Genomic DNA, 12,151 nt, shown 5'->3' with positions numbered 1-12,151 from the left:
ACCAAGAACCGAACCCTGTAAGTGTCTTACTTACCTGGTAAAACTAACAAAAACTTACCTCCCCTAGGAACTGTGAAAATTGCACTAAGTGTCCACTTTTGAAATAGCTATTTGTGAATAACTTGAAAAGTATACATGCAATTGAAATGATTCAAAGTTCCTAATGTACTTACCTGCAATACCTTTCAAACAAGATATTACATGTTAAATTTGAACCTGTGGTTCTTAAAATAAACTAAGAAAAGATATTTTTCTATAACAAAACCTATTGGCTGGATTTGTCTCTGAGTGTGTGTACCTCATTTATTGTCTATGTGTATGTACAACAAATGCTTAACACTACTCCTTGGATAAGCCTACTGCTCGACCACACTACCACAAAATAGAGCATTAGTATTATCTATTTCAACCACTATTTTACCTCTAAGGGGAACCCTCGGACTCTGTGCATGCTATTCCTTACTTTGAAATAGCACATACAGAGCCAACTTCCTACCGATCTGTACGACGCACCAGTCTCAGATAATAGTCCGGATTGCTACCCGGCAAGGCCATCACCACCGGAGGACAGTACTGCTTACATGCAGGTGGTTTCCAGGGCAGCTACTTTTCATAATGTAGCACTGCATGCAGAACCCATAGAAGATGACTTCTTGTTCAATACCCTGTCATCTACGCACAGCCAATATCAAAGTTTGCCAATGTTACCAGACATGTTAAAACACGCCAAACAGGTGTTTCAAGACCCAGTCAAAAGCAGAGCCATCACACCTAGGGGGTAGAAGAAATATAAACCTCCCCCTACGGACCCTGTGTACATTACACAACAGTTAACTCCTGATTCGGTGGTAGTAGGAGAAGCCCGGAAAAGGGCAAACTCACAAACTTCTGGAGACGCACCACCACCCGACAAAGAAAGTCGGAAATTCGATGCAGCAGGCAAAAGGGTGGCAGCACAAGCAGCCAATCAATGGCGAATTGCCAATTCGCAAGCTCTACTGGCAAGATACGACAGGGCACATTGGGACGAAATGCAACATTTCATTCAACACCTTCCCAAAGAGTTCCAGAAACGTGTTCAACAGGTTTTCGAGGAGGGCCAAACTATCTCCAACAACCAAATAAGGTCGCCTATGGACTCAGCAGACACGGCGGCCAGAACAGTAAACACGGCGGTAACCATTCGGAGACACGTGTGGCTACGTACCTCCGGATTTAAGCCAGAAATCCAGCAGGCTGTGCGGAATAGGGCTTTCAACTGACAACAATTGTTTGGGCCGGAGGTGGACACAGCAATAGACAAACTGAAGAAAGACACTGACACGGCCAAAGCCATGGGCGCGCTCTACTCCCCACAGAGCAGAGGCACTTTTAGGAAGCCGCACTTTAGAGGGGGGTTTTGGGCCCAGACCACAGAGCCTTCCACCTCACAAGCCAGACCCACATACCAGGGACAATATCAAAGAGGAGGTTTTCGGGGACAATATAGGGGTGGACAGTTCCCTAAAACAAGAGGGAAATTCCAAAGCCCACAAACCCCACAAACTAAACAGTGACTCCAACGTCACAAACCCCCACCACACAACACCAGTGGGGGGGAGGCTCACAGATTATTATCAAAATTGGGAACACATAACTACGGACGTGTGGGTCCTAGCCATTATCCAACATGGTTATTGCATAGAATTCCTACATTTGCCACCAAATGTGCCTCCAAGAGCACACAACATGTCCAAACAACATTTAGATCTGTTACAACTAGAAGTCCAAGCATTGTTACAAAAAGAAGCAATAGAGCTGGTACCCAACCATCAAAAAGGAACAGGTGTTTACTCCCTGTATTTCCTAATTCCAAAAAAGGCCAAAACGCTGAGACCCATATTAGACCTCAGAACACTAAATCTTTACATCAAATCAGATCATTTTCACATGGTGACACTTCAAGACGTGATTCCCTTGCTCAAACAACAGGACTACATGTCAACACTAGATCTCAAGGATGCTTACTTCCACATACCCATACATCCTTCCCACAGGAAATACTTGAGGTTTGTAATCCAAGGCGTGCATTACCAATTCAAAGTGTTACCGTTCGGGATAACAACAGCACCAAGGGTATTCACAAAATGCCTTGCAGTAGTAGCTGCTCATATCAGGAGACAGCACATGCACGTATTCCCTTATTTAGACAATTGGTTAATAAAAACCAGTACTCAGCAAAGGGGCTTCTACACACCAAATATGTCATAGAAACCCTTCACAAACTAGGGTTCTCCATAAACTACCAAAAATCACATCTACAACCGTGTCAAATACAACAATACTTAGGAGCAACAATCAACACACAAAAAGGGATTGCCACTCCAAGTCCACAAAGGGTTCAAGCCTTCAAAAATGTAATACTAAACATGCACCCAAACCAACACTATCAAGTGAGGTTTGTAATGAAACTTCTAGGGATGATGTCTTCATGCATAGCCATTGTCCCAAACGCAAGACTACACATGCGGCCCTTACAACAGTGCCTAGCAACACAATGGACACAAGCAAAGGGTCAACTTCAAGATCTAGTGTTGATAGACCGCCAAACACACTCCTCGCTTCAATGGTGGAATCCTATAAATTTAAACCAAGGGCGGCCGTTCCAAGACCCTGTGCCTAACTACGTGATCACAACAGATGCTTCCATGATAGGGTGGGGAGCACACCTCAACCACCACAACATACAGGGACAATGGGACGCTCAACAAAGACAACTTCATATAAATCATCTAGAGCTGTTAGCAGTGTTTCTAGCATTGAAAGCATTTCAACCGTTAATAGCCCACAAACACATTCTTGTCAAAACAGACAACATGACAACAATGTATTACCTAAACAAACAGGGAGGGACACACTCATCACAACTGTGTCTCTTAGCACAAAAAAATTGGCATTGGGCGATTCACAACCACATTTGTATAATAGCACATTATATCCCAGGGATTCAAAACTAGTTAGCTGACAATCTCAGTCGAGATCACCAACAAACACACAAATGGGAAATTCATCCCCAGATACTAAAAACGTACTTTCTACGCTGGGGAATTCCAGAAATAGACCTATTCGCAACAAAAGAAAACGCGAAATGCCAAAACTTCGCGTCCAGGTGTCCACACCCACACTCTAAGGGCAATACATTATGGATGAGCTGGTCATGGATATTTGCCTACGCTTTTCCCCCTCTCCCACTCCTTCCGTATCTGGTAAACAAATTGAGTCAAAACAAACTCAAACTAATACTAATAGCACCAACCTGGGCTCGACAACCGTGGTACACAACACTACTAGACCTATCAGTAGTACCTCATATCAAACTACCAAACAGACCAGATCTGTTAACTCAACACAAACAACAGATCAGACACCCACATCCAGCATCGTTCAAACTAGCAATCTGGCTCCTGAAGTCTTAGAATTTGGACATTTAGACCTTACACAAGAATGTATAGAGGTCATTAAAAAAGCTAGAAAACCTACTACAAGACATTGTTACGCTAAAAAAATGGAAAAGATTTGTTTATTACTGCCATAATAATCAAATTCAACCGCTACATGCTTCCGCAAAAAACATTGTAACCTATTTACTACACCTACAAAAATCTAAATGAGCTTTTTCTTCCATTAAAATACATCTCACAGCAATATCTGCCTATCTGAGGATTACACATTCAACATCACTCTTTAGAATCCCAGTCATCAAAGCATTTATGGAGGGTTTAAAAAGAATCATTCTCCCGAGAACACCACCATTCCCCTTGTGGAACCTCAATATTGTATTAACACGACTCATGGTTCCACCATTCGAACCCATGCATTCTTGTGAGATACAATATTTAACCTGGAAAGTAGCCTTCTTAATAGCTATCACATCTCTTATAAGGGTGAGTGAAATACAAGCATTTACTATACAAGAACCCTTTATACAAATACATAAACATAAAGTGGTTCTCCGTACAAATCCCAAATTTTTACCAAAGGTCATATTACCGTTCCACCTAAACCAAACAGTGGAACTCCCAGTCTTTTTTCCACAACCAGACTCAGTAGCTGAAAGAGCCTTACATATGTTAGACATTAAAAGAGCACTAATGTATTACATTGATAGAACCAAACAATTTCGCAAAACAAAACAATTGTTCGTAGCTTTCCAAAAACCCCATGCCGGTAACCCTATATCCAAACAGGGAATAGCCAGATGGATAGTTAAATGCATTCAGACCTGTTACCTTAAAGTTAAAAGAGAATTACCCATTACACCAAGGGCACACTCCACTAAGAAGAAAGGTGCCAGAATGGTTTTTCTAGGTAATATACCAATGACGGAGATTTGTAAAGTAGCCACTTGGTCTACACCCCATACATTTACTAAGCATTACTGTGTAGATGTGTTAGCAACACAACAAGCCACAGTAGGACAGGCTGTATTAAAAACATTATTTCAAACAACTTCAACTCCTACAGGCTGACTACCACTTTTGGGAGGATGACTGCTTTGTAGTCTATGCACAGCATGTGTATCTGCAGCTATACATGCCATCAAACGGAAAATGTCACTTATCTAGTATACATCTGTTTGTGGCATGTTGTGCTGCAGATTTACATGCACCCTCCCACCTCCCCGGGAGCCTGTAGACGTTTTAGTTGCATGTAAATTGTATATATGTAAATAAATATTCCTTTACTACAAACTATGTACATACATATCTACTCCATTACATGGGCATCTTTAGTATCCTTATTTTACCAACTCCTACCTCACCCTATGCGGGGAAAACAATCTAAGATGGAGTCGACGCCCATGCGCAATGGAGCCGAAAGGGAGGAGTCACTCGGTCCCGTGACTCGAAAAGATTTCTTCGAAGAAAAACAACGTGTAACACTGGGAGCCCAACACTAGATGGCAGGAACAGTGCACAGCATGTAAATCTGCAGCGCAACATGCCACAAACAGATGTACACTGGGTAAGTGACATTTTCCATATATATATATATATATATAGATATATATATATATACATATGCTGTAAAATTCCATTTTGGACAGCAGTGCAAATCTCAGTGCTCAGAATGAAATTCTGCACTTACAGAAACATCACCTTGAGAATAGAATGTGAGTCAAGGTTGGCGGTAGAGAGTTCTGGCGGGATTCAAGATTGTCACATTGCCTTTAATTCCTTTTCCGCCTTTCTAGATCAACAACAAGCTGCAGACAACGCAGAATCCCAATGCCCTGATTGCTTTGCGCATGGATTTGGTGCGGATCGTCTGCAGCCATGAGCACTATGTGACCCTGAACCTGCCGTGCAGCACCCTGTCACCTCCAGCCTCGCCATCGCCATCCGTCTCATCTGCCACCTCACAGGTACAAACACTGCATGACTCTTAACCTGCACTTAAGCATCCTCCCACATTGGGATCGTAAATCTACTCAGCTGACACTCTTACTGCCATCTATGCAGTCTGTCTCCTCTGCCATCTGCAAGATACAAACACTGACCCATAACCTGACCTCCTCCACCCCCCCTTGCGCAGCCCTCTGTTTCTCAGCCACCCATGAAAAACAATGCAGATGCACCTCACATTTTGGTCAATAGTGCCTCTACTATGATTATCATAACTACTGACAGAATATAAGATGACCAGGTCCCAGTGGTTCAAATACAGACAACTATCCCATGCCCTGAAAAATAACATCCCTCCAGATGAGGCGATGCAAGATAATTCCCCACTGGAAAACAGTTTGCTGAGTGGAAGAGTTGAGAAACAAGATTAACTGACGAAGCTGTGAGATAGGTGGTAATTAGACGCAGGGCATCTGGAGGATGACGATTGGGTGGACTCATTAGAATTCCCCAAAAAAAAGGAAATAAAAGGAAGCTTCCAGCCTATCCAGCTTAAAATATTACACTGCATGTACTATACACGACCTTCCTATATAAGATAGGATGGATAGGCGGCGCGGGCAGCAAGAGAGATTGCAGAATGGAAGGCTCCTTTCTGCACATTATATGGAGCTGCCCACATCTTCATGGGTACTGGGGGAAGGTGGAAAGTACACTGGCGGCTGCAATAGGGGGGCCTTAAGTCTGACACCAAGAATAGCATTACTGGGCATATGGGAGACCTCAGACTATACACGTCATCAAAAAACGCTCATCAGCATGAGTTGTTTGGTGGCCAAGAGAGAGATAGCCAAGAGATGGGGCTTGGCAACGCCCCCTACGTATCAGAACTGGGAAATAGGAATGGAATACTGCAGAATTATAGAAAAAGTAGTGTACAAGAGCAGAGGATGTATGATGAAATATGAAAAAATATGGGGTGGATGGGAAATGGAAATATGAAAGAACACAGACTTGAAACAGAGACTCACCTCTGTAATTCAACTGTATAGAATTAGATGGCAAAAGCACCGCAAGAATGGCAATAGAGAAATCATATATTACTGGAATAAAGATATTTGTGAGTGGGACCAGGGTCGAGCAGAAGGTGAGATGAAATGTTAATGATGTTTATTTTATGCATGAATTTACTATCGATAAAACAATTTTTAAAAAAATAGTGTCTTAAACATTGAAATGACTAGGTGCTGTCTCTGGGACTTTACAGTGTGTCTCTTTGTATTGTGGGGAGGAAACTCATCATTAGCTAAGGTTCTCCTCTGCCTGACAAGTAACCTGTGAGATTTATCTATATTTTTTAAATATCTTCTATCGTTGTGAATGTGGATGATGTTCTGACACTTCTCTGTGCAAGGCAGATCATTTATATGCATTAACACGAACAGATCAAAGTGGAATATGCCACGCAAGTGGACACAATTAATTCTTAGCAACTGAGGCTTTTCCAGGATGGTGGAGCTTGTTGCTTCTTCGCTCCTAATTGTCAGCTGTCTTTTCCAGGGCTCGGCCTTCTCCACTCATGTGCAAGACCTCCGGATTGCCAACATGTTCGAGCTGTCTGTGCTGTTCCGTCAGCAACATTTCTTGGCAGGGTTGGTGCTGACTGAACTGGCACTGATCCTGGAGCCTGATGTGGAAGGGTAAGCGGATCACCAGTGTAACCATTCCTCTCAATCCTAGGTGTTTTCTTTACCATTAAGTATGTAAGGAAGAGAAATGTGCTAAGAAATGGCGAGTGAAGAACCAGTATGTTTTGCAGTTATTTAGCCTACGGCTCGTCTAACACTGGGAAGTGGTAACACTATGTTAATTAAGCAGGGCTGCTGCAGAAGAGGAGGAACTGTTTTTAAAAGTTTGATCCATCTTAGAAGGCTGAGTAGCTGTGTTGGAAAGAGTAAGCAGTTTGTTATGAAAACAGGAGGGCACATTTATAAAGGTGAAATATGAGGTATACCTTTGTCCCTCTGCTGGTTGCCCCAGTATATTTCAAATGTGTCTTGCTCTTGAAAACGGTGCTTGCTTAACAACTGCAAATGATGGACTGAGTACCAGGAAATGGCCAGAAGGTGACTAGCGCCCCTCATGAAAAGATCACAATAAAATGTATTTGATCTCTTAGTGCCTTGGCGCAGAGCTTACCTGCAGTTGTGGGTTTGCCTGGTTTGCTGAAGTGATTAGAGTTAGGTAGGCATACTGGTAGGAATGCCATTGTCCAGTTGAAGTGTCGGGTGTGGAATAAGTGTAGAGTTTGCTGCAGTTGTGGTCCAGGTGTGAGGTGGTGGGTAGGTGGAGGACGGTGGGGGTTTCGAACTGCCTTTAGAGTTCATTTAGGTCTGAGTTCACTGTGTGCAGTGTAATACAGTGTGTGTTGCCCTTCTCTCTGTCTTCCTAACATTTTTCCAGGGCACAGGCATAGCTGGTCAGTCTCTCACCTGATACTGCAAGCACTAAATCACTGCCTTTCCTAATTATCGTGGGTGATTGTGCTGGTGTTGGAGGAGGTGTGCTAATATCCCTTCTCTAGGTGTTCTCAGGAGCCTACAGTTTGCATATTTTTAGAGTGGATTAATTCCTCTAGCTTTGAAGATGAATTCAGCTGCAATGTTTTGCTTGGGTATTGAAAGTGAATCCTTCCAGAGTTCTGAGCTGTGTTCTACCTGGCCCCACTACTTGAGTTCCAATGTCTCCCTGTTAATGCGTTCCTTCTGTTTCCTTAAATACCCAGTTCACCTTCCTGTTCAGATCTTTTGAGTGGTGTGAACCAGAAGGTGTTAAAGGGAGAGGGTATTCCACTCATGCACATCATGGCTTCCTAACCCTCTCTGTCTGTCCTTGATAGAGTCTTTTTCCTGCATAAGAAAGCCATCAGCGCAGTCCACAACCTGATTTGCAGCCATGACACAGATGCACGCTTCTCTGACCATACCGTCAAGGCCCAGGTGGCCCATCTTTACCTGCCACTCATCGGCATTGTAATGGACACCCTACCGCAGCTCTACGACTTCACCGGTGAGCATGAATGGAATATGTTTGTTCATATATTTGGGGCTATGGGTAATGATAGCAATGTTGCAAGGGGGCTTTAGGCATTAACTCCTCCCCTAGCACCCAAACCCTCACACAGATTTCAGGATCATTCGTCCACCATTGGCAAAACCCTTTAACACTTCAGCTATTACATGCCTTTTTGCCCTCCCCTGGTTTGCCCTAAGTATAACAGAGTTTCAGTACATTACCTGTCATACACAAAATAATGTTTTTCTGAAGTTACCCCTGTCCGCCTCTCTCTTCCCACAGTTTCCTTTGAGGGCCACAAGCCAGAGCTGAGGTAGCATGTTGATAAACTAAGGACCAAGGAATAATCCTAATAGACGGATGCCCCTCCAAACCTGGGAGTAGTGATAACCCTTTCCTCAGACTGCTGTTATTCACTTGTTAGGATATACCTTATATGTGAATGATTGAGCCTCGGACAAGTAACTAATTCCACCTCAGCCCAACAGCTGTGTCTAGACACCACTATCTATTGGTTTGTGACAGACTTCAACCCAGCTCTGACAGTCACTCAAGAAGTTTCCCTGTTTCACTTAAATCCAGTCATCATTCTTCCAGCTATCTGCAGAAAGGTTGGATCATGTCATCATGTGTACTGTCCATTTTTCATTGCAGACAGCCTAACTTTGATTGTCCTGTATTTTCCTCTCTTCTAGAATGCCACAATCAGCGTGGTCGCCTGGTATCTGTGCCCAGGGATGAGGGGGGCGATGCAGATAATGGAAATACCATCAGCCCTTCAGTGGCCATGGCCATTGCAGGGTCACCTCTTCCCCATGTCTACAAAGTTAACCCTTTCCAGCTGCCCAACGTGGTGAGTTTTGAGGGCTCAGAGTTGTGAAAACAGCATGTTTCAAGGGCAGAAAACCTGGTAGGTGGAGAACCCTGATGGCAGAGAGCCTTGAGAGTTGGGGAGATTCATGAGACAGATATTTGTTCTTTGTCGTTGCCATTTGGGGGTTCACTGCAGCTCTAATTTTGTTCCATTCAGCGGTGTTTTTCAGGACCTTGATTGTTCAGTTGCTAGTTTAAATGAACCAATTCAGCTTAAGTGTAGGATTTAAATGTTGGCATGTTTGTAAAATGTCTTCTTTTGCATATTGTCCTTGTATTTATGATTTTTATATTTATTTACTGTAAACCGTGTTTTCAATATATTGCCTCATATGATTCTCCCATAACTTTACGTGGGGAGTATTTGAACTTTTTTAGAATACAGCTGTCTGTTACCTGAATTGATGTCCTAGTCTAAAAGGCAAATTCAATTTAGCTGCATAGATGCAGAGGTCACCTCATTCAGTTCTCACCTGAAAAACTGAAGAAATAGTCTTAATATAATTAATTTGTGCTGTGCACTTAGTACGTACTTACATGTGGGTACTACACATTTTGGCTTACTAGGGCCATAACATTATTAAGGAATCTTCCAATAATAAGATAATGCTACTTAATTGATCTAGAACTCTGCTTCCAAAGCTTTTGGTTTCACCACCACTTCTAAACTTTCAAACAGTGTGCTAGAGAAGGATGTTCCCACTAAATACAACAGGCTTCAAGCTGCAGGAAGCAGATGTCGGTCACAGATCTGCAATAGGTGTGCCTTTGCTGCATGGCCTTAGGACCTGATTCTGAGTTGAATGATAAGTGCGTCTGTGCACCTAAAACCAATTCGAGACAGGGAGACAAAGCTACATGCCGCCAAGCACAAGAAGAAGCTGCAGCCTTCACGTAGTTCCTGCTTTATGATGCAGCTCCAGACTCTGTATGGGTCATGCTCCCGTGACTGCTCCAGTTCCCTCTCAGTCTTCTTGTATGTCCAAGTCTAAACGCAAGCATAAAAAAGTAAGGCAGTTCCAAACCTCAACCCTCTACTCTGACTTCAAGCAGTTGGCGTAATGGTGTCAATATGCAAGTCAATCTCTGTTGAGGCTGGCTGTTACCTAGCCAGTTTCTCAGCAGAACCTGAGGCGCCCTGATTTCCTGGGCCCTCATGGACACCACAGCAGATTGAGGCCATCAAAGAGGGTATGCTGCAGATAGTCATTGTGCTTCCAACTACCTCTGATGTGCATTTGAGTCTCAAGGGACCAGAAAGGACTCTAGTGGGGTTACTTCCAGCAGGCCCTTGCAGTACAATTTCCTCTCAGGCCCTGCTACTAGGTCCGAGCTGTCTCCAGTACAGACTTCCACACTGACCCCAATAATGCTAGTTACAGCTGTCCAGCATTTAGACTGAAACAAATGTTTTGACTGAAATCTTCCAGCATGGGACAGCAACATCTGAACCTTTGATTCCTTTCAATGATGCTCTCACAGATGCTTTGATGGCTATCTGCTTGAACTCATGTTCTCACCCGCCTGTGAACAAGCAGGTAGGCAGATGTCCTAGAGGGTGCCTAGTGATCTGAATTTTCTCACTTATCATCCCTTCCCAGAGAATCTCCATTTATTCCCTACTGTTCCCCACAAATGGAATCTAAGAGGATTGACACCTTTAACAAACATATGTTTTCTTTAGCCCATCTAGTGTTGTGGTCTGTCATTTCATTCTATCTGTTGGGTCATTATACCCATGCCCTTTGGGACATTGTAGGAAGCTGGCTCTTTGAATAGTATACCAAAATGAGGTGTACTGTGCAAAGAGTCCAGGGGTTCCCTTACTAGTGGACATGGGCTTGCTCTAACAATCCCAATGTGCTTTCTTAGGGGGTAGTGTGGTTGAGCAACCTTGGGCTTATCAGAGAGGAGTGTTAGACATTTACAATAGCCACACAGTCAGTAAATGAGACACACGACTCAATAAGAAGATCCACACCAATTTACAAAAATAACAAGTATCTTTACATATATTTAGGCACCGGAATCAATACTATCAGATAAGTATGTTTTCCAAGAGAAATACTTTCAGGTTTCAAAAGTCGACACTACATTGTTCAGAGACTGCAATGTTATCGTATGGAGGAAAAACAAATACTGCATACAGGTATAGTACAGAGTCTTACGGGTCCAATCTCCTGGATTTAAGGTAAGTATGGGGCGAGGTCCAAGGTAGCACCAGCAGGTCACCTATGGAAGCACTATGGCGGCCGGGTTCAAAGATGCTTGTCAGCGTCAGGTGCTCAATGAAAGAAAAACATGTACTGCATTCAGGCACTTGACAGCGACTTACGGGACCAATCTCCTGGACAAGAGGTAAGTATGGGGCAAGGTCCAAGGCTGCACCAGCCGGTCACCTCGGGTGACACTGGGGCGGCTGGGTGCAGACATCCCAGCACAAAATTCAGTTATGCCAGGTGCTGAGAGAAATTTGTGACCTGGTGTGGTGCCCGATATAGAGACCCCTTCAGATGATGTTGTAGGATGTCCTGTTAATTGTATTGTCTTTAGCCCAGGAAGGATGTAGGATGTGGATTATTTGAGGTGTACAAATGTATACCTAGATGCTAGGTATCAAATTAGATAACCTAAATCTGTGCTCATTCCCTCGTACCGTGACACAAAACAATCAGGCTTAAATCGAGGGCATTGTGTAAATTATTTAAGCAGTGCATATACTGTAGAAAATGTCACAGAAAAAACAGTAAAATTCCACAACTAATATTAAAATAAAGAGATTGCTCATAAGAGAAATAATATCCGAATGACAAGAATGC

At 43.2% G+C, this 12,151-nt stretch overlaps 1 protein-coding gene across 6 annotated transcripts in view; it reads left to right on the top strand.

Annotated features, from left to right (window-relative positions):
* Positions 1-12,151, top strand: part of LOC138292835 (dedicator of cytokinesis protein 7-like) — a 512,184-nt gene that overhangs the window by 303,046 nt on the left and 196,987 nt on the right. For all 6 annotated transcript variants that reach the window (XM_069231649.1, XM_069231647.1, XM_069231646.1 and 3 more), the window contains 4 exons: positions 5,234-5,404; positions 6,945-7,084; positions 8,284-8,453; positions 9,155-9,312. In XM_069231649.1, coding sequence (XP_069087750.1) covers positions 5,234-5,404; positions 6,945-7,084; positions 8,284-8,453; positions 9,155-9,312 — 639 coding nt within the window. The remainder of the gene's footprint in view (positions 1-5,233; positions 5,405-6,944; positions 7,085-8,283; positions 8,454-9,154; positions 9,313-12,151) is intronic.

Source organism: Pleurodeles waltl, chromosome 4_2 (genome assembly GCF_031143425.1).
Source record: "Pleurodeles waltl isolate 20211129_DDA chromosome 4_2, aPleWal1.hap1.20221129, whole genome shotgun sequence".
In the NCBI taxonomy this organism is placed as follows: Eukaryota; Metazoa; Chordata; class Amphibia; order Caudata; family Salamandridae; genus Pleurodeles; species Pleurodeles waltl.
The sequence above is the reverse complement of the archived record's forward strand: the minus strand, read 5'-3'. Positions and strand labels throughout refer to the sequence as shown.